This window comes from Myotis yumanensis, unplaced genomic scaffold, assembly GCF_028538775.1.
Source record: "Myotis yumanensis isolate MYYU_CA2020_CCGP unplaced genomic scaffold, mMyoYum1.0.hap1 SCAF_2, whole genome shotgun sequence".
NCBI lineage: Eukaryota > Metazoa > Chordata > Mammalia > Chiroptera > Vespertilionidae > Myotis > Myotis yumanensis.
In genome coordinates this window covers 29,797,265-29,823,374 of record NW_027223753.1, presented here as the reverse complement: position 1 = coordinate 29,823,374, position 26,110 = coordinate 29,797,265, and the positions used below count along the sequence as shown (strand labels likewise).

Below are 26,110 nucleotides of genomic sequence, written 5' to 3'. Positions count from 1 at the left end.
TTGCTAGTATATCACCTATTCCCTTCATAGAGCACCACTGACTGACTCTCAGGCCCCAGCCATCCACCAGACAAATACTGCATATTCATGTCATCAAAGTAGAAATGATTAAGAATCTACATCTAACTGAAGTATTTCCTCTCATGGAAAAAATATCAGAGAATTAGAGGAAACCTTAGTTGATTGAGTCACTGCATATACGTTATGAAGTACGGCAGCATACTTCGTAGTTAATAACACAATTTGAATCTCAGTTTTACCACTTGCAGACGAGGTGAATTTAAACAGGTCACTTCAGTTCTCTGAGCCTCAGTTTCAATAACCCTACTTCATGGGTAGTCACAAGATTAAAGGTAAACCGTGCAGCTGCAGTGTTCTGTAAGAGACAACTTTTTAAAAAGAGACATTTAGAAACACGTACTATAACTAATGCAGGAATTGCTGCAGAATTTACCTTTATATAAGCCTTGCATAAAGTAGAAATGAGTCTCAAAACCCAGGCTTTCAACCTGTGAATGATGGAAATTATGAATGCTCAAAAAAAAGAATGCTCAGTTTAATTAACTAATTTAAATAACCTTTATTTTAACTACTAAGAAAGGAGCCTGCTGCCAGAGGATAGGTTGAAATACAAGGGTGGGCAAAAGTAGATTTAGAGTTGTTCAAATGGAAAAAGACATGCAGGTTATGATTATTACGGTAACTTTATTAACTCTGTTTTACATACTCACAACTGTAACCCTACTTTTGCCCATCCCCTGTATTTAAGACAAATTTGGCTTGATCATTTCAGAGATTCCTTTTTAGATATATTAAACTTTTTATGGGCAAAATCTTATTTTATTCTACTAAATATCTTCCTTTCTTCATCAGGATTTGCAAAAATCAAAGTCAGAACTTACATATCTTTATAATGAAATTCACAGTTTTCCAGGGACAACAGAAGACCATTTGTTAATAGCATATAACCTGCTCCAAAGAGAAAATTCTGATTTAGAAACAAAGGTGAGACTGAATTATGAAGTATTTAAATGTTCAATGTATGACATATCTTTTATGAGAATAAGATAAAAGGAAGTTAATTTTCAGAAAGAGATGGCTTGGAAATTAGAGTTTCTTTTATTATTATAAAATCTCTCTTTCTCTTATTAAAAAAATTCAAAAAACTGTTTTGAAATAATTACAGACTTACAGAAAAGTTGCAAAAATAGTACAAAGAATTGCCATATACATTCATTTCTTGAAATGTTAATATGGTACCATGTTGCTTTATCATTCTCTCTCTTTCTGCACACATACACACACTTTATTTCCTGAACACTTCAAGAATAAGTTGGAGTCATAGTTAATACTCCTTTACCACTAAATATTTCCATGTATGTTTGCTAAGAAAATTATCTCTTTGTCATAGTAGACCTCAAAATCAAGAAATCAACCTTAATATAGTATACTAGAGGCCCGGGGCACAAAATTTGTGCATGGGGGGGGGGCCTCAGCCTAGCCTGCACCCTCTCCAATTCAGGACCCCTCGGGGGATGTCTGACTGCCGCTCCCTGGGAGCGGGCCTAAACCGGCAGTCAGATATCCCTCTCACAATCCTGGACCGCTGGCTCCTAATCCCTCACCTGCCTGCCTGCCTAACTGCCCACCCCCCCGCCAGCCTATTGCCCCTCACTGCTTCTGCGTGCTGGCCTGATCACCCCTAACTGCCCCCCCCCCCCCCCCCCCCGCTGCTGGCCAAGTCGACCCCAACTGTCCCCACCCTGCTGGCCTGGTTGCTCCTAACTGCCCCCCCCCCCCCCCGACCGGCCTGAGCACCACTTACTGCCCCCCCCTCCCGCCAACCTGATCTTCCCCAACTGCCCCCCTCTGCTGGCCTGGTTGCCCCTAACTACACCCCCTGCCGGCCTGGTTGTCCCTCACTGCCCCCCACCCCGCTGGCCTAGTCACCCTTCACTGCCCCCCTGCCAGCCTAATCACCCCTAACTGCCCCCCCACCAGCCTGGTTGCTCTCAACTACCCCCCCCCCCTGCTGGCTGGTTGCCCCCAATTGCCCCCCCCCCCCCAGCCAGCCTGGTCGCCCCTTACAGCCCCCCCCCCCCCCGCCAGACTGGTCGCCCCACGCAGCCAGTTGTTCAGTCGTTTGGTCATCCCTCACTAACCCCCCTGCAGGCCTGGTTGTAGGCAGCCATCTTGTGAGGGCATGAGGGTTAATTTGCATATTACTTCTTTATTATATAGGATTGTATAATCTCCAGCTCATATTCAGATTTCACCAATTGTTCTACTCTATTGCAAAAGAAGAACAATTTTTCTAGTCCAGGATTCAATCCAGGAGCATACATAACATCTCTATCTCCTTTAATCTGTAACAGTTCCTCAGTCTTTGTTGTTCATGACATTGAAATTTTTGAAGAGTACAGATCATTTACATTTTTTTTAACCTTCACCTGAGGATATTTCTCCATTGGTTTTTAGAAAGAGTGGAAGAGAGAGGGAAAGACAGAAGTATCAATGTGAGAGAAACAGACTGGTTGGTTGTCTCCTGCACACACCCAAGCAGGAGGTATGACTCGCCCTTGACCAGAATCGAACCCGGAACCCTTCCGTCTTCAGGCTGACACTCTATCCAGTGAACCAAACCACCTAGGGCTGTAATGGTTAAATTTTTACATTGACCCCATAAAAAAAGGATTAAGTAGTCTTTTGAAACTTTTTTTTTTCAGCTTACAAAAGTAATGCAGACCTATTAAGAATTCTTCTCTTTCAAGTCCATTCATAAAGTGACTACACCTCTCAATCTTACCTTATTTCCTCAGCTCCTTATTTTGTAGTCTCTACTCCATTAAGACCATTCTCCTTCCTTCTGCTCAAATACCACACCAATGCCTTTGATCATATTGCTCATCCTTAAAATGCTTTAAATGTGTTATAGTCTCTCACCTATCCATATCTTCCCATCCCCTAAGGATCAGTTCAATATTATAGTTTATACCTTCAGAGAAGTGAAAAAGCCTAGGAAACCAAACAAAGGAATCTCATAAAGTAACTTAAATTGATCTTTAGAATTGCATTCATTGTGTTCTTAGAATCAAACACATCCTTATGTCTGTGGTAAAGATGGATTTGATTATACAGGTATATAGTAATAACTGCAAAGTATTAAATTGAAAAAACACTTCAACTAGGATGTCCATTTCTATTACTTAAGGCAATACCTACGCAATCATTTAATGCAATCAATATATTTTTTCACAGTTATACATAAGAATGCAAAATAGAATATTTGTCTTTTTAATTCACAGGTCTTGAAGCTTGCAGAAGAATTTGAACAATTAAATCATTTTACTGTAGACACAAATATTGCAGCTGCTAATTTTTTTACAAGTGAAAATATTTATAAAGATCTCATGTCTAATTTACCAGATTTGGAAGTAGAGGTTCAAAGCCCAAAGGAAGAGAGAGAGGAACTCTGGTAAATTGAGAAAATCCCATATTACATTAATAATTTGGGGGGTATGTTTTATTTGACTTTATCATTGAATTCCAAATAATGTGAGTGGAAAAATTAGTTACAAGCAAGCATTCCCCAAAGTTTATCTTCTGGTATATTGTTACATTTTAAAACTTTTTCTTCTAAAAATAATAATAATATATGCTTTTCTTTTTTTTTTTAAAAAAATAATTTAATTAATTTCAGAGAGGAAGGGAGAGGGAGAGAGAGATAGAAATATCAATGATGAGAGAGAATCATTGATCGGCTGCCTCCTGCATGCCCACTATTGGAGATCAAGCCCACAACCCGGGCATGTGCCCTTGATCAGAATTGAACCCAGGACCCTGAATCAAACCCAGGACCCTTCAGTCCGCAGGCCGACGCTCTATCCACCAAGCCAAAACAGCCAGGGTAAATATATGCTTTTCATAGAAAAATTTTAAAGCATGAAAAATTATAAGGAGATTATAATAATCCATAATTCCCACCATGGAGGGATATTAACATCTTAAATTTTCTTTCTTCTTTTTCTGTACACAAATATATATGTATTTTTTATATAATTAAGACTCTGCAGAGAGATTTGTGTTTTTTTATTTAACATATCTGACCATTGTTTTATTTTGAAAACCTTTTTCTTTCTGGTCTTTCTTTTGTTTTTTGCTTTTTGTTAATCTTGTCTTCTAACTCTAGTATTTCTACTTTTTCACAGAAGTATCTTTCACAGAAACTTTGAGGGTCGGGTAAATGCACTACTCTGTTTTTGCATACAAACTAATAGATGCAATAAAATTTTGCATGGGCAAAAGCCTAAAACCAGATCATCGTCGAAAGGAAACAATAGTTGTCAGTTTTTACTTATATGCCATACTAAAAGGTATAGCATCAATGAACTGGAAAATAGAATATTTGTGTAGGTGTAGCCACATTTGTATCTTAATAAATGTTCTAAGAGAGGAGATTTTTTTGCCAGTTTGGGGCCCTTGAATTTCATGTTCTCTTAAAAACTGGTTTTTAAATTTAGAGAGAGCTCTGAGTCAAGGTTCACCATCATGAAACCTACCTAGTTGCAGAAGGGTGAAGAACGTATTGGAGGGATGGTGATGAACAGGTGTGAGAGTGGTCACAAGAGCAAAGAGCCAAGAAGCTAATCACAGCATTTGGGTTTGCTTGGGGGGGAGGGGAGAAAAATATAGTTTTGAGCACTAGAATAGTGTACAGTAAAACCTCCATATAATGAACTGATTCAGGCGAGCAGGTGTCTGTTAAAGCCAAAAGTCCATTATATAATAAAGTAGTTTTTCCAAATGTGTATGTTAAAAAATTGACAGATTAGTTAATTTACCTGTTTTTACTTATAGACATGTTTGTGTAATTAAAGTTAAGTATGTATGAAAAGTTTAATTTCACAGAAAAGTTTTCTATATGTATTACTGTAATTTTAAATTTATACTGAATAGCTTATTGAGGGTTTATAAAATTTTTTCACAAGCTCCGCCTGCCCAGTGCCATACTAAAAGTTGAAAAAGTGAAAAACTCACTTAACTGGTTGTTTGGGTGTAGACAAAAGTCTATGCTGTGTCATCTTCCTGAATGTGAGTAAGAAAATAAGACTCGTGTGTTTTTAAGGATTAATTATAAGGTAACTGATCTATAGAATTCAAGTTGAAAATCTTTCTTGCAATACTTTCTTGACTGGTAGATTTTTCCCCCTCCATATTCTGCCAGTAGAATGAGCATTTTGATAGTTTTTTTATTGTTATATTTAACCAAGTTCTGGACTAGGAGAAAGTAAGCTGAAAGAAACTCCAGAGGAGTCAGTAGAGGGCACTTTTCCAAGAAAGAGGCAGAGAGAGGAGGACTTACAGCAGAACCAAGATATGAAAAGGGAAGAACAGCAGTTGACCTGGAAGCCTGAGGAAGCTGTGAGGCTTAAGGAAGAGGTGAGCCATCTACATTAGAGCCTCCCTCAGTCTCAGAGATATGGGGTCATGCCAAGCCAGGTGCCATTTCCTCTGATCAGCTGTGGATTAAAAAATATTTTATATGTATATTTGTTGAACTATATCATAACCACAGCCTGAGGGGTAATAAGATAGCAGCTAAAATCTGAACTAAGCCCCTCATTTGATGCACCTTTTTATAAAGGGTTCATAGGCTCCAGTGAGGCTCAACAGGGGGGAAAAAAAACAAAACTAATTATCATTATCTGTCCTGGCAGGTAAGATAGGGAATGGCAGGATTTGTGCCACATTTTCTATTCCTGGTACCTCATTTAGATGTATAAAATACTTTGTTTTAGAGAAAAAAAAGACCATGATTATAGAATTGTTTTAAATATGGCTTTTGCTATTTACCAGAGATCTGCCTCCAGGAAAAATGAAGGAAATGACTGTTGGCCACACTTCAGTTCTTACACCTCAATTTTACAGGTCAATTCTTTTTATTTATTTATTTATTTATTTATTTATTTATTTATTTATTTAAATTCTCACCCGAGGATATTTTTCCATTGATTTTTAGAGATAGAAGAAGAGAGAGGGAGAGACAGAGAGAAATATGTGAGAGAAACACATCGATTGGTTGCTTCCTGCACATGCCCCTAGCAGGGCCTGGGCTGGTCGGGGAGGAGCCTACAACCAAGGTACATGCCCTTGACCAGAATCAAACCCGGGATCCTTTAGTTTGCAGTCTGACACTCTATCACTGAGCCAAACCGGCTAGGGCTACAGGTTAATTCTTGTACAAGTTAAAATTTCCCTGCACACACCTTTCTGACAACAATTTTGAGATCCAATAAACAAAATAGATGTGGGTCTCATGGGAAAGAAATAACATATATTTATTTTAAACTTTACATTTCCCAAAGCACTGTGACACATACACACACACACACACACACACACACACACACACACACACACTATTTCATTTACTTCTTTAAGCAGGCAAGGAAGGAAATACATTTTAGACTGATTTTTTTTTTTCTGCAGTGAACTGTGCAGTAGTAATTTCAGAATCTTTTTCTGTGTATAGAGTTCTTTGACCTACTGATGAGTATAGGTCAGCTGTGGGCAAACTACAGCCCGCGGGCCGGATCCGGCCCGTTTGAAATGAATAAAACTAAAAAAAAAAAAAGACCGTACCCTTTTATGTAATGCTGTTTACTTTGAATTTATATTAATTCACACAAACACTCCACCCATGCTTTTGTTCCGGCCCTCCGGTCCAGTTTAAGAACCCATTGTGGCCCTCGAGTCAAAAAGTTTGCCCACCCCTGGTATAGGTTGTTCTTTTTTGAAAGTTCTTGTGTGTGTACAAAGGGTTTTTTGTTTTTGTTTTATGTTTTTTGTTAATCCTTACCTGAGGATATTTTCCCACTCATTCATTCATTCATTCATTCATTCAGAGTGGAAGGGCGGGGGAGAGACAGAGAGAGGAAAATATCAATGTGAGAGAGACACATCCTTTGGTTGCCTCCTGCATGTGCCCAAACCAGGGCTAGGGATTGAGCCTGCAGTTGAGGTACGAGGTACATGTCCTTGATCGGAATTGAACCTGGGACCCTACAGACTCTAACCTGTTGTCAGATTAGAGTGTCTAGTATCTAGCTGCTATCCATATGTATTGTGTCATCTTAATCATGTGCACATTTAAGCAACTGTAGGCTGAGACCAGACACCAAACTTTAGAGAATGCTTATACATGGTAAATATATAGAAGAAAGAACTGAGAGCCTCTTGAATATGTGAGCTCTGTTGTTCATGTGTATTTATGGCTGCTGATGGCCTTTGGGGGCTTAATTTCTGCTGTTCAACGTCAATGTTGTGCTAGCTCAATTCTAGATATTACTTTCCCTATATTCTTGAAACACATTCAAACCACCATGAATATCTCAATTTTATAGGCTTAAAACCTAGCCTCATGGGTTTTTAATAACATTATTGAATATTTACAATGTTCTAAGCACTCTAGTAAATACCCTGTATATATTCAGCAGTACAATGAGGCAGGAATATTATTGTTTCTACTTTATAGGAGAGGAAACTGAGGCTTTACAGAGGTTAAATAGTTTGCCCAGAATGATGCATTGTGGTGAAATCTGGATCTGTCTACTCCAGAACCTGACCTTTAAACATTTTTTAAATTATAGTTTACATTCAGTATTATTTTGTATTAGGTCCAGGTGTACAGCATAGTGATTAGACAATCATATACTTTACAAAGTGTTCCCCCTGAGATTTCTAGTGCCCATCTGGCACCATACATGGTTATTACAATATTATTGACTATATTTCCTATGCTGTACTTTACATCCCCGTGACTTGTCTAACGACTGATCTGTACTTCGCAATCCCTTCACCTTTTTCACCCAGCCCCTCTCCCCTCTGGCAACCATCAGTCTGTTCTCTGTTCTATGAGCTGTTTCTGTTTTGTTGGTTTGTATTATTCTTTAGATCCCACATGTAAGTGAAATCATATTTGTCTTTCTCCGACTGACTTATTTCACTTAGCATAGTACTCTCTAGGTTCTCTCTGTTTTTTTCTTAATGAATCTGGTTAAAGATTTATCAATCTTGTTTATCGTTTCAAAGAACCAGCTCTTGGTTTCATTGAATGTTGTTTTTTAGATGCTATTTTGTTTATTTACACTCTGATCTTTTTAAAATATATTTTTATTTCAAAGAGGAAGGGAGAGGGAGAGAGAGATGGAAATAATCAATGATGACAGAGAATCATTGATCGGCTGCCTCCTGCAGGCCTCACACTGGGGATCGAGCCTCAACCCAGGCATGTGCCCTTACTGAGAATCGAACCATGATCTCTTAGTTTATAGTTCGATGCTCAACCACTGAGCCACGCCAGCCAGGTTACACTCTGATCTTTATTATTTCTTCTATTCACTTTGGGCTTTGTTTGTTGTTCTTTTTCTAATTCCTTTAGGTATGAGATTAGGTTATTTATTTGAGATTTTTCTTGTTTCTTAAGGCAGGCCTGTAATACTATGAATTTCCCTCTGCTTTCACTGTGCCCCATAGATTTGGGGTTGTTGTGTTCCCATTTTCATTTGTATCTGATTTCTTCTTGTATCTTCTTGATCTCCTTGTTAACCCATTCATTTAATAACATAGTATTTAGCCTCCATGACTGTGTGTTTTTAATTTTTTTTCTTGTAATTGATTTACAGTTTCATATCATTTGGTCAGAGAAGATCCTTGATATGATTTCAATCTTCTTAAATTTATTGATACTTGAGCCGAAACCGGTTTGGCTCAGTGGATAGAGCGTCGGCCTGCAGACTGAAGGGTCCCAGGTTCGATTCCGGTCAAGGGCATGTACCTGGGTTGCGGGCACATCCCCAGTGGGAGATGTGCAGGAAGCAGCTGATCGATGCTTCTCTCCCATCGATGTTTCTAACTATCTATCTCTCTCCCTTCCTCTCTGTAAAAAATCAATAAAATATATTTAAAAAAAAAAATTTATTGATACTTGATTTGTGTCCCAACATGTGGTCTATCCTAGAAAATGTTCCATGTGCACTTAAAAAGAATGTATATTCTGCTGCTTTGGGGTGAAATGCTCTGAAAATATCAATTAAATCCATCTGATCTAGTGTGTCATTTAAGGCTGCCATTTTCTTGTTGATTTTCTATATGGAAGATCTAGCCATTGATATAGTAGGGTATTAAAATCCCCTACTATAACAGTGTTAGTGTCAGTCTGTCCCTTTAAGTCCATCAAGATTTGCTTTATATGTTTAGGTGTTCCTATGTTGAGTTCATAAATATTTACAAGGGTTATATCCTCTTGTTGGATTGCTCCCCTTATCATTATGTAGTGCCTTTGTCTCTTATTAGAGCCTTTGTTTTAAAGTCTATTTTGTCTGATAAAGGTATTTTCATTTCCATTTGCATGAAATATCTTTTCATCCTTTTACTTTAGTATGTGTATATCTTTCATTCTGAGGTGCATCTTTTGTAGACAGCATCTATATATGGATCTTGTTTTCTTTATCCATTCAGATATCATATGTCTTTTGATTAAAGCATTTAATCCATTTACATTTGAAGTGATTATTAATAGGTACGTATTTATTGCCATTTTATTCTTTCTAACTATGTACCTCTTTTTTTAAATGTCTTCTTCTTAAAGAAGACCCTTTAATATTTCTTGTAATACTGGTTTGGTGATAATGAACTCCTTTAATTTCTTTTCTGTGAGGCTCTTTATTTCTCCTTCAATTTTAAATGATAGTCTTGCTGGGTAAAGTAGCCTTGGTTGTAGGTCCTTGTTTTTTTATCATTTTGAATAATTGGTGCCAATCACTTCTGGCCTGAAATATTTCTGTTGAGGAATGAACTGACAATCTTATGGGAGCTCCTTTTTAGATAACTTTTTCTTTTGCTACCTTTAAGATTACCTCTTGGTCTTTAACCTTTGGCATTTTAGTTAGGATGTGTCTTGGTGTGGGTCTCTTTGAGTTCATCTAGTTTGGGACTCTCTGCACTCCCTGGACTTGTGTATCTATGTTTAACTGCTTTTGTTCACATAATTTCTTTGATATTTTACTCTAATATAATGGGAGTTAAAGTATATAAACATGTACCAACTAACATGTCAATAATCACATTCTGACAATTCTAGTTATGACAGCTGGAACCCATGTCTCACCAATATTCTTTCAAATCGTCCACGTTTCTCTTTTCATATGTTTGTTTTAGAATCTATCATCTAAAGAAAAACTGAAATACCAGCAGCAGCAAGAAGAAGTACAACAACTTCGCCAGAATTTGCACCGGCTCCAGATTCTCTGCAGCTCAGCTGAAAAAGAGCTCCGATATGAGCGGGGAAAGAACTTGGACCTAAAACAACATAATAGCTTACTTCAGGAAGAAAGCATTAAGGTAGCTCTAATGGGCACATCCTTTAGTGACGGGTCTCAATTACTCAATTGGCCCAGGGGAAAAAAGAATCAAAATTTCTCAACTTGATAATTCATGATAGTGTCCATAGATGGTGGACAATATGAGCTCTCAGGTTATCGTTTTTAACTTTTCCCTACCCAAGTAGGTACACAGCTCAGTTGTTTCTCTGCTCTGAAGGTGTATGTATGTTGTCAATCTGTAAATATGAAAAGTTTTAAAGTAACACAATCTTTTGAAATTATTACCTAAAATTGTAGCACTTACTAGTTGCAGTGACCTGAGCCTAAACCCTGGTTGTCCTGCCCTAGTGCTATCTCTAGGCTTATTTATCTCTAATAAATAAGATATTGGTTGACTCAGATATCAGCTGCACCACGGTATAATTCATAGGAGGGCAGAGGTGTTCTTCCTGACACAAGAGCATCTAAAGTTAGAGACCATCCCCAAACATGCTTGTTTGAAAATGTTAGAACTGCCATCCACATATTCATCTAAATTGTATAAACCACATAAATGTTCAATTTGAACCACCGTGTAAAATAGTCATACTTCCTTTTTATTATGGTTCAATTCTGTAAATATATAGGCATCTAGTTTCTGTGAGCTCCTAACTAAGATTTTTGTTTTCAGTAAATATCTATTGAACATCAGTCATACACTGGGTAGGATCTTGTTGATAGGAGGGTTTAATGATAGGCAAACAGACACAGTCCTTATCCCCTGGTGCAGGAGTCAGCAAACTTTGGCCATTGGTTCAAATCTTACCTGCCTTCTGTTTTTGTAGATAAAAACTTATTTACAAAACAACCATATCTGTTTGTTGACATGTTATCAATGGAGTCTTCTGTACTACGATAGCAGATTTTAGTAGTTCTGATAAGATTACAGTATTTACTATCTGGCAGCCCTTTATAGGAAAAATTTGCCCACCCCTGGTGTTGTAGGATAAAAGCCCAGCTGGTGCGGCTCAGTGGTTGAGTGTCAACCTATGAACTAGGAGGTCATGGTTCAATTCCCTGTCAGTGCATATGCCCAGGTTGTGGGCTTGATCACCAATGTGGGGTGTGCAGGATGCAACTGGTCAATAATTCTCTCTCATTATTGATGTTTCTCTGTCTCTCTCCCTCTCCCTTCCTCTCTGAAATCATTTTTTTTTAAGTGACATAAAGATAGATTAAGAAAGATCCATACTTTTGAGGGGCTCACAGTCTAGTAGGGCAGATGTAGAGGAAAACGAATAGTCATTTATTCTAAACTTCAAGGGAAGCTCTTCTAGGAGTTCTGGTATTTCAGGGTTATTTGAATAAACCTCATGATCTTTTGAATATTGGTCATATTCCCTCAAGCCTTTATAGTTTTAAATTAAATTCAAAATCTCCATCACATTTCCTTGTAAGACAGCCTTTTAACTTTCCCTTCAACCGCATTTCTTATACTATTTTAATTGTCCAGCTTTAAACATATTCAAGCACTACTACATCTTTTTCAAGGTGCAATGACCAGAAAAACACAGATCATGATGCTTTATATATGGTTGGCACCCTATAAATATTTTTTGAATTAGCGAACAAGTTTTTCAGGTGTAGGTAAATGATAGTTTGGTAAAAGGAGAAGATATTTTTTGTCCTGTTTCAAATCTCCTTCATGGTGGGGTGAAATATTGGCCTTTTCAGTAATGAGATATCAGTCTTTGTCCTGGTGCCCTAGGCCAGGTACCTATGCAGAGTACACAATAGCCAACTACCTTTTATTGACAGTTTGTCTGCTTTGTCCCTTATAAATTTCCCACAACCCTGAAAGGCCAGCATTTTATGGATGGGAAAACTGTTCAAGATTGAAAAGCTAACAAATTATAGAATCAGATGTAAATCCACATTTAGTTTTCTCTTTCCTCTATCGAGTTATCAGTCCTCTCTTCATTTTGAGGTCATTTTGAAACCTCAACTTTGCAAATGTAGAGCTCACTTTTTAAAATCCACTCAGAGATGTTCAAACTCTGTCTGGCTAAGTTTAGCATATGTATGAGACTGATTTAAAAAGCATAATACGGGCAGTCCTCGGGTTACGTTGGACTCGACGTACGTCGTTTCGTGGTTACATCGCCATCTCCCATTTACTGTATTTATATTTTTAAAAGTTCCGTCATTTTGACGTATGTACATATGTGCTTTATGTTTTTTATTGTTTATTTACCACAAGTAAAGGTCAGGAATTGTTATCTTTCTTTTAAATTTTTTTTTTTACTGTTTCGCTTCATTACTGCTGTGTATGTGCTCCATGGGAGTGACGTAGGTGCTTATGTAGGGGAGTTCCGACTTACAGCGAAAATCGCATTATGTCGCCCTAGGAATGGATCTCTGATGTAACCCGAGGATCTACTGTACTTGTTAATTGCTTTTAAACCATTTTATTGTGAAATATAGCACTCAGAAAGTACATAAAACATAAATGTATAGTTTAATAAATTGTTGTAAAGTGATTATCCATGTAACCACCACCCAGGAAAAGAAATAGCACATTGCCCGTGTGCCTGCAGCCCCTGAATGCTTCTTGTATTAACTTTGGCACATCTTATTTTTCTAAAAAATTTTCTTTTTCATTTAAATTGAAAAATTTTATATAAACTTATAAAATTTTTAAATATAGCAATGGTCCTTTTTAATTTCATGATACTAGTTACCCTTTGTTGCTTTTCTCTTAATCAGTTTCACTAGTTTATCCATTTTATTAGACTTTTCAAGAACTAGCTTTGTTGATAAATAAAAAATACAGGCATTTCACCTGGCTGGTGGGGCTCAGTGGTTGAGTGTTGACCTAGGAATCAGGAGGTCACAGTTTGATTCCCGGTTGGGGCACATGCCCAGGTTGTGGACTGATCCCCAGTTTGGGTAGTACAGGAGGCAGCCAATTGATGATTCTCTCTCATCATTGAGGTTTCTCTCTCACTCCCTCTCCCTTCCTCTCTGAAATCAATAAAAATATTTTTTAAAAATACAGGCATTTCACAATTTTAAGGCAGTTTAGTATTAAATACTGGGCTAGAATCAGAAATCTGTATTCAGACCACGGTTCTATCATTTGCCAACTATATTCAAGACTTCGTTTTTCATTTAAAATGGGGTAAAGTACGAATCTCAACTACTTCATTGATATGAAAGCCTAACCAACATACAGTAATATCTGCCTCAGTTCTGTACTTCAAATACAGTAGATATTCTGTAAGTGATTCTTTTTTTAATTATTTAAATTCTTTATTGTTTAAAGTATTAACATACATGTTGTAAGTGATTCTTGAAGAACAATAGCTAACTTGTATTAGGTATTACATATGTGGCTATTTCTATTCTTGATGCTTTCATTGCTTTATTTTAGTAAGTGTAGCTTTCCAACTGTCCTATGAGTTAAGTAGTTATCTCCATATTACAGATGAAGAAACATGCTTAGAGAGGTTAAACATTATTAACTTTTAATTCATTTGATAAAATCTGAATGGTTAATATGCAGAAGTTACAAGTGGAGGGAAATTACAGTTATAATCCCTATTAATTAGTTGAAAAGCTTTGAGCCCAGGAAATTCTGTGTTACATAAAGTGAAATAAGTTCTAGCTCAGCATTTTTGTCTGTGAGTCCTACCTACTATGCCCATTTACCAGGTTCTAATGTTCTTTAGAATATCATTCATTCATTTATCTATTCAGTAAATATTAATTAATCACCTACTTTAGGCATAGGTGTTGGATACTAAGAAATGAGTAAAACACATGGGAATTTAGAGTGAGGAAGAAGGATGTGAAAGAATAGATAAATACATATTTAATTATAAATGGTGATAAGTTCTCTGAAGGAAATAAATGTGGTATAATAAGTGAGTAAGTAAGTAAGGAGACCTCCTCAAATTAAATGATCATGGAGGTTTTCTCTTACAGAGTGCCTTTTAAGCTAAGACTTGAGAAATAGACAGGAACCAACCGTACCATGAGGAGAGGGGGAAGGGAATACATTCCTAGCAGAGGGAAGAGTGGAGTCTGGTGTGTTGGAGACTCTAAATAGAAACCAGCAGGACAGGACGTCAGTGGAAGAAGGGGGGATGACAGGATGGTTTCAAAGAAGTTGGCAAGGGCTGGATCACACAAGGCCAGGCAAACTGCTGGGGTTTGTTCCCGGAGTGAGGGGAAGCCACTGAAATATTTAAGGAGGGGTGTCAAGTGGTTCAATTTATGTTTGAAAAAGAACACTTTGGCTGCTGTGGGGATTAGAAAGGAGTAAACATGGAAATGGCAGGCCCGGGGTTGAGGCTCTTGCTATGGTCAGGGCTAGAGATGATCTAGACTAGAGTCGTGACACAAACGACTCAAATGGATTGATGCAAGATCTGTTGTGGAGGCAGAGTGGCAGCTTGCGCTGAATTGGCTCATAATGGGAAAGGAAGACTCAAGGATAACTCTCAGGTTACTGGCCTGCACAGGGTAGAGGGTGACATCATTGACTATAGTCAGGAAGACTGAGAGGAAAACCATCCTGGAAATGTGGGCAGATCAAGGAATTCCACTTAGGCAGTTACTTGGCATAAAGGTGGTGTTTCATTTTAAATCATGAGGATGAACCAAGAGAGAGTGATCCACTCTCAAGGCCCAGTTTAATCCAATAGCATGTAGAAGTTGGGTGGCACTAGAACAGTCAACAAAAGAGACCAATAAGGAACAGAAGAGAGGTAAGTGGAAATCATGGGAGTTTGGTGTCACGGACTCCAAGAGAGGAGGGGAACTTTCTGAGAGGGAGGGAAGGGATGCCACTGAGAGGTCAACTGTCCATTGGCTCTACTTTGGCAATAGTGCCCTTAGCAAAAGCAGCTTCCCGGAGTAGCGGGAATGAAAGCCAGCCTGGAGTGATAGAAAAAAGGATGGAAAAATATTTAGACCATGCATGTATCGACACTCTTAGGAAAACCCCTTTGTCCAGCTGCCATCTGGAGAGATAGACCTTGGCAAACCTTACTGACACGTGGCAGCTCCAGAGAGGAAATCAGCCACCATGACATTGGTGTTCGTCAGCTCTTGGGGGACAGCATTCCTCTGAAAGCTGCTTATTCTGGCTCACGATCACATTCGCCCCATGCTTATTCCCTTCGCTGTTATTTACTCCCCACCTCTAGCTCAAAATTGAACTCAAGCAGGCCCAGCAGAAGTTATCGGACAGCGCAAGGCTGTGCTCTCCACCCCCAGCAGAGTGGAAGCACTGTCAGCAGAAAATCAAGGAGCTGGAGCTGGAAGTACTGACACAGGCTGAGAGCATTAAATCACAGAACACCCTGAAAGAAAAGCTGGCTCAGGAGAAATCCAAAGTTGCTGACGCAGAGGAAAAGGTAATTATCCTCCCACGTAGTAAGTAACATGCGCTGGATACTACTACTGAAATCCGTTTCCCTACGGACTGTAAGAAATAGATACGGTGCAAACTTAATAGAGTCCTAGGGTTTTTCTTTACTCCCTCATGCTTTCCTCTCTTCAACTTCATCTGCTCCTATAATTCCAGTAAATTTTGTGTATCTTTCCAAAACTGCATAAACCTATAAAGGTGTTTCATAAAAGCAATAACTTAAAGAGCCGAGACCCAATGACTTTCCTTTTACACATGCAAATTTTAAAAGCCTCGTCTCTTCTCATTTGGATTGGTGTTCACATGATTTTTATTTTGTAATTTCTGGAATGATTTGTGTGGTGAAATGAGCCATTTTGGAATGTTGCCCCTGCATTTTAGACTGCCTAACGCCAGGTGGCAGTAGGAGGTAACAGGTGCACATTTTGATCTGTAAGTTTGTCTGAGTCAAATTTTATATTTTAAAAAATGTCATTTTATCTAACTCTTTAAATATAAAACTAATACCAAGAAGTAGATGACAGCAATCTGAATTAAACTCAAAAACCTAATGTTCACTAAAGAAGCCAGCACAAAGGAGTTCATACGGTGTAATTTCATTTACATGAGGTTCCAGAACAGAGAAACTAAGCTATGGCGATAGACTAATGGCTGTCTCTGTAAGGCCTTTTATCTGGGCGGGGACGTGCGGGAATCTTCTGTGGTGCTTACAAGTATTCTATATGTTGGCCTGAGAGGTGGTCCTATCAGTAAAAGTGTATTGCATTTACACTTTACTGCATGTGTTATTGCTCCATAAAAAAGTAATTGATAAAGATTGGTAAAATTTAAAATTTAGACACTACTAAATATTGGTGAGGGTTTTGTGCAGTAGGAGCTCATACTGACTACGGTTGGAAGAGTAAATCCAAATAAACACTTTGGAAAACAGTTTAATGGTGGTTTCTAGTTAAGTTCAAGATGTATATACTATACAACCCCGCACTTCTACTACTAGGCATAAACACTAGAGAAGCTATTATACGGCACATATGTATCCAGAGGCAGGAATTCAGCCATTTTCATGTAACAAAAGCAGAAAATTGGAAACAACCCAAATGCCCACTGATAAGAGATTGAATAAATAAATTATCTATTTACACAACAGCATGCAACAGCGAAACTGAATTAATCACAGGTACATGCTGAGTTCAATGTAATATTGAATAAAAACCAGGTCAGGAAAATCACAGTATGATTCCACTGATGTAAAGGTCAAAATAGTACAAAATGAAAGCCATGTCACATAGAGAGATATATTGTTAAAAGAAAAAACAAATGATTGACACAAAAGTCAAGATATTGGTTTTCTCAGGTGGAGCAGGAAGGAATATAATTAACGAGGGCCACAGAATGGACTTCAGGAGTTTTGGAAATGTTCTTTCTTAAATTGGGTGGCGAGTTCAAAAGTTTGGCATCTGTCCTTGACAGAGAAGCCAGTGAGGTGATACTTTCTTCTGTGGAATTAAGACTGAATATCTTTAAGTTAGGATTTCCCCTGAGCACAGAACTAAATGGGGCAGTTCTGCCATTGTCCTGAATCATTCTGCTTCTTCACCTCTCCTGCGGGGTCTGGGTTTTGCAAAGGGCTTAGGGCCAGGGCTTAGGCTGATGCAGAAAGATCTCTTAGAAAAGGTCTGCCATACACTGGCATTCACTGAATGTTTGTGGGGAATGTGGTGTCAAACTATTGTAAGGGACTCATTGTTGGGTCAGGAATACAATAGAGGGAGAACAGCTATTCTGCTGAAATCTAGTCATTCAGCAAATATTTATTGAATACTTACTCTGTACCAGTTACAAATGTAGGTGACACAAAGGCTTATCAAAATAAATAAACAAGTCTTGCCAGGCCGGTGTGACTCAGTGGTTGAGTGTCGACCCAGGAACCAAGAGGTCGCCAGTCTGATTCCCGGTCAGGACACATCCCCAGGTTGCAGCTCAATCCCCAGTAGAGGATATGCAGAAGGCAGCCCATCAGTGATGTCCCCCTCTCTTTGATGTTTCTATCTTTCTATCCCTCTCTCTTCCTCTCTTTCTAAAAATCAATAAAAAATATATTTTAAAAAAAGTAAACAAGTTTAAAAGGATATTTACCTAACAAAAATATTTTAATGACACTTTTAATCTAACATGTAAATTCTAAAATAAAATTATATATCTCTCTTTCACATTATAAATCTTATTTTTAGAATGACCAGGGTATTAAAGAACCTATTACTGGTGCTAGGCAATATGCTAATTGATACTTGCTTTGTAAGAGACTTTGACTTTGTTTGGAGATATTATCCATGAATGTAGCCACACTGTGAGAAACCAGACACTCTGACACATTGCTGTTAGAAGTGTAAACTGGTCTAATACCTATAGGGACAGTTTGGCCTTATCTATCAAACAAACAAATAATAACCTTTGCCCTGGCAAATCCACACCTCATAAATTATTCCAGAGACATTGTTTCTAGTAGCAAGAGATTGGAATTAACCAGTAGGAGGTTAATTAAATAAGTTATGGTATATTCTTACAGTGGGGTGGTATATGGCTGTAAAAGAGAGCACACATATATATTCAGGATTGAGCAAAAGTAAGCTTATAGTTGTGAGTATGCAGTGCACAAAGCTTATTCTTATATTATTATTTATTAATTATTCTTTTCCATACAAACAATTATAAACCTACTTATGTCACATGCTGTACTTATAATATGGAAAAATCACTGAGTGATCAGATTGTGTGCCAGTACTATTGTGTTTGTTATTTATTATTGTATTTCCCTAATTGGAAAATAGGTCACATTTTTCTTTAAAGTTTTATTTGTAAACTTTTTTCATTCAAGATTTTGGATCTACAGCAGAAATTAGAACAGGCTCATAAAGTCTGTCTCACAGATGCTTGTATTTTGGGAAAGAAGAAACTAGAGGAAAGGATAACAGAAGAACAACAAAAGAGGTAAGAGGAGCAAAGATGTCAGCTTCTCATGGGCTAATCTTGGTTGAGTTTACCAGCAGTGTCTACTCACCAATGTTTCTTCTGTTCCCCCACTGGAATAAACTCACACTCTTATATATCGCACTTACCACTTTGTGTACTAATACTAATCATTTCTTTCCTTGTTTGCCTTTCACACTAGAGTATAAGATTCTTTTTTTTTTTAAGAACTTTACTGATTTTTAGAGGGAGGGAGAGAGAAACATTGATGTGTGAGAGCAAAACATCAATCAGCTGCCTCCTGCAAGCCCCCACCAGGGATTGAGCCCACAGCCCAGGCATATGTCCCAACTGGAAATCGAACTGCAACCTTTCAGTGCAAGGGACAACAGTCAGCCAACCAACCAACCAACACACCAACACACCAGCCAGGCGAGTGTGGGATTCTTAAGGCAGGGATTCTTTCTTGTTGTTCAGGAACACACTCGGTGCACCAGTATATTTTCTTGAATGACTGAATTGCCTAGGAAATAGCATACTCTGGGATTTGCTTTCCTAATTCTAACATGATTAGCACAAAATGCAGACTAGAATGAAGTTGGTGTTTTGTATTTACGAGCTGATTTTCTTCAAAGAAGTTCCAAGTACATTACAAGCATCTTAATCATCAACAAGTTGCTACCAGATATGAACTGTCATATTTTTTTCTAAAATTATTAGATTATTAGGATCTCACTTAAATTGCCTTAGATGCCCTAAACTCCAGTAATTGATGCTTCCTACTTCTGTAGCACTCAGTGTGATTTACATATATTTTAAGAAAAATATTATTTTAGACAGTGAAAAGATAGACAGACATCCACATATACTATGAAGCTCAGAAACTTACTTTCACCTCCAATTAAAAGCTCTAGCGCAGGGCTTGACACTCAATAGGTATTCAGTAAATATTTAGTGAACAAAAAAATGTTTGAGTAAGTGAATGAATGAATGAAGGTGAAGATGAATAATGAATTCACTCAGTGAGATATAGTAGAAAAATAGTTGTCCGACTGTCACTTCTAGCAGGATGACAGGCTATCCTCCTGTTATAATACAACTAAACTCTGAATAAACTACAATAAGAATGCCTTTTTAAGCATTACTCACAAAGCAAGAGAATGCCTGAAAGGCAAACATACAATGAAGTAAAACAAAAATGCTGAATGGTAAAAAAACAAACACAAAACTCCTACCTCATAGGATCATTGTGTAAATTAAATGAGTTATAAGCAGTTGGCTTGTATCAGTGTCTAGCAGCACATAGTAAGCACTTGTATCAGTCAGGGTTCAATTGGAGAAGTAGAACTGTTAGTGGTAATATTAGCCCTCAGTTCTTGACTTCATGCAGGAAAGATTCACAACACAAGTCCAGATGATTTTGAGAGTTTAAAGCTAGGGACAGTGAAACAGAGTATGAGCTTAAGATAAAATAGGCAAGATCATAGCAACAGGAGTGAGCCTGGGTGAGTGTGCCTTGACCCTTTGGAAGGAAAGTTCACAGAGGCAGAAGTGAGCTACAAGAGCACATATTCCAACTTTCCAAGAGTAAAAAACAAAATGCTTCTGTTCTGCCCTCCAAATCTTCTACAAAATATGTCTTGTAGCCTACTCTAACCAGAAATATGCATGGACAGAATTCCTAGCTAAGTTGACACATTAGGAAGACTCTACTAAAAAGTGTTGTTGTTGCATTATTTGATGTAATTATTACTGTTATCGTCATCATCATCAGTGAAGTGAGAAATGTTCGTTTTGGCTAGAACAAAATGTTTGGGGATTAGGAGAGTGACAAGTAAATGAAGCTAGAAGGGTAAGCTAGGCCTGGTCATGATGAGCCTAACTGGCCACATTGAGTTTGGACATGTTCATGGGAGATAATGGTCTGCAGTTTTCCTATTTGAAATATCCTTTTCTGGTTTTGGTATTAGTATAATGCTGCCTATTAGAATTAGTTAGAAAGTATCCCCTCTTCAATTTTTCTGGAAGAGATTATAGATAATTGGTATCATTTTGAAACTGTACAGCCAATGGTTCCAGGCTGCCTTTCACTACTTGAGCCAATTAAGCAGAGACAGGGTTGAATCATGTATGTGTGTTTATGCCAATAATGGGAGAGCAGCAGGTCATCCACAAAAATCTGCTCTGCACTCCCTCCCCCCATACGGCAGTTGTTATATGGAGTAGAAGGACAAAGATTACATGGGAAAGTAGGCAGAAGGAATAAGAATGGGTATGCAAAATAAAAATGGGCAACCAGGGATGGGGAAGTAGGGAAAAGGAATAAAATTGGGTGTAATGGTTACAGGTTACAGGCAATGCCTGCTGGAGGTGCCTCCAGTCTCACCTGGCAACAAGGTTGTTAATCTTTCCATGATAATAGGCAGCTCTCTGATGAGGAAGATGGGCCGCATTTCCAGGTTAGCTCCAAGGTTCAGGGGACTTACCATTCCCAGCCAGCATAGAATGTGCTTTCTTTAATCAGAACAAACAATCACGATTAACAGAGCATAATTAATATTTCTTATAACTAGAGCTAGTTTCCACTATTCTATTTCTCCCTCCCATCCCTAACAATTGTTAATGTAAGAAATACATTATTCAAACCTGGAAAGAATTTTTGTGAGTTTATTTGAGTCAAACTGTCAACTATTTCCAAGAAGCAGAATCTCAACACAATGAGACAATACAATGCTCCAGAGAATGGTGGTTTTTCACCTATTTTTATAAATTACCATCAAAGAAGGAGAAAGTGGGTTACATGAAATCCATTGGTGATAGATTAGGGAGGTGGGAGAAAGCAACGGGGAGGAAGTTACTTCTGGGATTGGATAAAAAGTAAAATGATAGACACATGCTTCTTTTACCTAGGTGAGCATAGGATAGTTAACAGTTAACAATTAACACATAACAATTAACACAAATAGCAATAACAATGAGGGAATTTGTGGCCCTTGGTGCATTGGTTGTGCCCTGAGGGGTCCGGAAAAAAAGGGAAGTTACAAGTTACCCCAACATTCCAAAGGCATGTTATCTAGATGCAAAAAGACAATAGGCTCAATTAAGATCAAAGCTGATCTTTGTGGAGGATGATACCAGCCTTGGACATGAACTACCCACCAAAGACTGTTTGTTTTTTAAATTGATTTCAGAGGGGAAAGGAAAGGGAGACAGAGAAAGAAACAATGATGAGAGAGAATCATTGATTTGCTGCCCCCTGCACACTTCTACTGAGGATTGAGCCTGCAACCTGGGCATGTGGCCCTGACCAGGAATCAAACCATGATCTCCTCGTTTATAGGCTGATGCTCAACCACTGAGCCACTCCAGCCAGGCTGCTCTTTAATTAAAAAGTTTTAATTTCATGCCCGGCTGATGTGGCTCAGTGGTTGAATGTCTACCTATGAACCAGGAGGTCATGGTTTGATTCCTGGTCAGGGCCTATGCCCGGGTTGCAGGCTCAATCCTCAGGAGGGGCGTGCAGGAGGCAGCCGATTAATGATTCTCTCTCATCATTGATGTTTCTCTCTCTCCCTCTCCCTTCCCCTCTGAAGTCAATAAAAATAACTTTTTTTTTTTTTTAAGTTTTAATTTCAGACCATTCTTTGTGGTTACTTTAGGCCTCTGAATTTACAAGGCCACCTGCAGGTCTTTCCTGAGCTTGTCAGGTTAGCATGTGGCCCCATGTAGTCCACATTTGTTATTAAATTTGTGGGCATAGAGTTGTTCATAATATTCCCTTACTGTCTTTTTTTTTTTTTTTAAGTAACAAATGCAGTTTTAATTGATCTATAGATAAAAACTACTCTGCAAGGTGAGTAACCATTTCTGCTCCTCAATCTGTTAGAGCCGTATCCTGGACAGTGGTCAGGAAGAAGGTAATTTCATTATTTCACTTCATCCGTGGTATTAGAAAATCAAGGCATGATTATCAATTTAGATGACATGCGTAGCTGGCAGCCAAACCCAGTCCCTATAGTCCATATTTTTTCTTTAGTTCTCCTACTTTGTTGATGTACACTTTCATGGCATCTTCCTTGGACGTCCCTTTCCGCTCACTCCAGGCATCCCACTTGGCCTTGCCTTTGAGGTCCAGCATCCCAGGCCGTTCTGTGTTTGTCACCCACAGTTGCTTGTTTGTAGTGGTTGTAGATGAACAGCATCTCGTCACCTGCTGGCTTGGTTTTGAGATGCTTAACATCCTCAGCAGCTTTGTCAAACTCAGCCTGAGACACACCGGCGGGTGCAAGGACTGCAGGAAGCTGGCGGAGGTGGTGAGGAGCTGGGAGAGGTCCCCTTACTGTCTCTTAATGTCCACAGGATCAATAGTGGAGGGGAGCAGAGTCTGCTACCTCAAAATACGCCTTTTTGGGATATTGAGTATTTTATTTAAGCCGGTTAATTTTAAGAAACAGAAGACAAGAAAGAACCTCTGAAAAGCAAGTAGAAGTTACTCTTCGTAAAAGGGCATTTACATTTGTAAGGGTGTTTGCCTCACTATACCATGAAGAGGAGGATATCTCTAGAAATGATCAATGGAGAAGGTGTGGACAATAATATTATGCTTGTTTACTGTGCTTTTCCTGGTAACCTCCCATAACTGACTCCCTACCGCCACCATCTTTTTTTTTTTGTCTTTAGCTGAAGATAAAGGTGAAGGCTTTTGTCATCTTGGCAAGTTCTTCAGTGTTTCTGCAGCTCCCCCTTTTGTGCAGGAAGTATATGTTATTAAACGTTAGTTTGTTTTTCTCCTGCTAATCTGTCTCATGTTAATTTAGCTATTAGACCAACCAGAAGAACCTAGAAGAGTTGGTGGTGAGATGGCACCAGGTACTTGACCAGTGGAGTCAGACCTTCAGTACTTGAGTTCTGGCTAAGAATTCAGAGCCAAGACTCAAACTATAAGAGCAAGTGTATTAGAAAGCTACAGAGATAGAGGAAGTGAGCTGTAGAAGAAATGGGCTCAGGAAACAAGTTACAAAGACAAAAGAAGGGTCCTTGGAGAGAGAAAGGTAACCCATCTTGGGGGTTAAGGCACCAGCCTGCTCCTGGGGGGAGAGCAGCACTGGGGCCTCTGTCTTAGGGTATTTATCTGGACCTAAATACCCCAGAGGACCCCAATAGCATAGTCATCAGCTTTCCAGGTGTGTCCTTTCAGGGTGTGGTCTCCACTGCTCGGTCAGTGCCAGGACAGGGGGTCATTAGTCAATGCAGCTGGTCCTGATGTCAGTCATGGTATTGCTTGTCTGGTTTTGCAGCTTTTCTGAGCCTGGAGCTGAACACAACTGAGGCCTAGATGTTATCTCTGGGGTTAAATGCCTAAAGGAGTGGTCATCAAGGGCCTGCCTGGGAGTTGCACGAAGCCACTCTTCAGCGCCTTGTTCCTCCTCCAAGGGGGTCTACCACATGACCATCAGTATGCCAGGGGAGGGAAGGTTACACAGGGCAAGATCCTTGTTTTCCCAGTTTTGCCTGTTGCTAGTGACCTGGGGCTTTGTGCCCTGGTGACCTTCTGTACCTGGCCTGTCAGTCCTGCTCTGGTCCCCTCTGTCTAACTGAAGGGAAGAGAAAAATTTTTCTCCCTGACAATAGTGATGATCCCTCTTTCACTTCTGATATTAGTAATTTATGTTTTCTGTTTCTTGGTTAGCCTAGTTAGAGGTTTATCGATATTATTGATCTTTTCAAAGAGCCAGCTTTAGTTTCATGGTTTCTCTGTTGTTTTTCTGTTTTTAATTTCATGGTTTTCTCATCTAATTTTTATTGTTTCTCTTATTCTGCTCAATTTAGGCTTATATTGGTCTCTTTCTCTAGTTTTCCTAAGGTGGAAACTTAGATTGTTGATTTTTTTTTCATCTTTTATAATATTTGCATTTAATGCTATAAATTTCCCTCTAAGCACTATTTTTGATGCACCTCACAGATTTTGTAGGTTGTATTTTCATTTTCTTGTCAAATAAACATAGTTCAAAATATTTTTTAATTTCTTGAGACTTCTTTTTTGACAAATGCATTTTTTAGAACTGTTTGTTTAATCATTAAATATTTGGGGATTTTTCAGCTATCTTTCTGTTACTGATTTATTTCATACTATTCTTTTAAATATATGTACAACATCCTGTTACATCTATCATTATTCATGTAAAATGCTTTTTAGACACTTTTGTTTTTATAAATAACTAGAGGCCTGGGCCATGAAATTCATGCACAGGAGGGAGGGGGATTGGGAGGGGGAGGATATCCCTCAGCCTGTCCTGCACCCTCTTGCAATCCAGGACCCCTCAGGGGATGTCTGACTGCCAGTAAGACATCCCTCTTGCAGACATCCCTCTCACAATCTGGAACCACTGGCTCCTAACTGCTCGCCTGCCTGCCTGTCTGATTGCCCCTAACCACTCGCCTGCCTGCCTGATTGCCCCTAACCACTCTGCCTGCCTGCCTGATCACCCCTAACCACCTCTGCCTTGGCCCCTGCTGATGCAGCTTCATCCGGAAGGACATCTGAATGACATCTGGAAGGTCGTTTGGCTGTCTGGTCTAATTAGCATATTATGCTTTTATTATTATAGATGGTATTGTTATCAAACAGAAAAAGTGCAGCCACCTGGCACTAGCAGAGCCAAACACTAAACATCAAGAATTGCTGTGGGGAAATATTTGCTAACTTATTATAAGTGGCAACACCCCAGAGAATGGGGAGCTAATGCTTAAAACCCCAAACACTCCAATGGCATGTAGGTTACAGACTATATAGGGCAAATCACAAGACACCGTGGGTTACGGGTTCAAACTGTGCAGACAGCTCTGGCATCCCTCTGCCCAGTTTCATGGGAAAGTAGCCAGGGAGTCATTCCACCTCAGGACACAGGAGCTGAAACATAACTTAGGTCAAGATATTATCTTTAGCTTAACAGAAACCCATACCTTGTGACCTTTAGTGAAGGTGTGGCCATTGTTTTTGTTGCCTCAGGGGGTTAATGACTAGTAAGGGGAGAACTAAGGCTTATGGAGCAGGCTGTGAAGAAACTGAATAGAATGCTGGGGCTACATAGTCAACAGAAATCATACGCTAAATCAGGACCCTCGGTTTCACTATAAAGAATACCCTCTACATAAGACTTTGCAACTGCAATGAAATATGTGTTATACAGAGGCGAGTTTATGATGCTGTGATAGCAGGTAATAAGGACAGCTAATCTGGCCTAGAGAGCTCAAGAAAGCCTTCCTCTAAGGAAGCTATTAAGCTGAGACTAAAGCAGTTGGCATGGGAAAGCTAAGTAGAGAATATTAGGCAAAGGAAGGCCTG

General features: G+C 38.9%; 1 protein-coding gene and 1 pseudogene across 3 annotated transcripts in view; one reads left to right on the top strand and one right to left on the bottom strand.

The window, feature by feature from the left end:
* The window catches only part of CCDC30 (coiled-coil domain containing 30), a 72,584-nt gene that overhangs the window by 30,027 nt on the left and 16,447 nt on the right, over positions 1-26,110 (top strand). For all 3 annotated transcript variants that reach the window (XM_070404982.1, XM_070404983.1, XM_070404984.1), the window contains exons 10-16: positions 874-1,005; positions 3,306-3,475; positions 5,271-5,439; positions 5,857-5,928; positions 10,219-10,401; positions 15,575-15,784; positions 18,674-18,786. In XM_070404982.1, coding sequence (XP_070261083.1) covers positions 874-1,005; positions 3,306-3,475; positions 5,271-5,439; positions 5,857-5,928; positions 10,219-10,401; positions 15,575-15,784; positions 18,674-18,786 — 1,049 coding nt within the window. The remainder of the gene's footprint in view (positions 1-873; positions 1,006-3,305; positions 3,476-5,270; positions 5,440-5,856; positions 5,929-10,218; positions 10,402-15,574; positions 15,785-18,673; positions 18,787-26,110) is intronic.
* LOC139003307 (acyl-CoA-binding protein pseudogene) lies at positions 22,778-22,967 on the bottom strand (annotated as a pseudogene).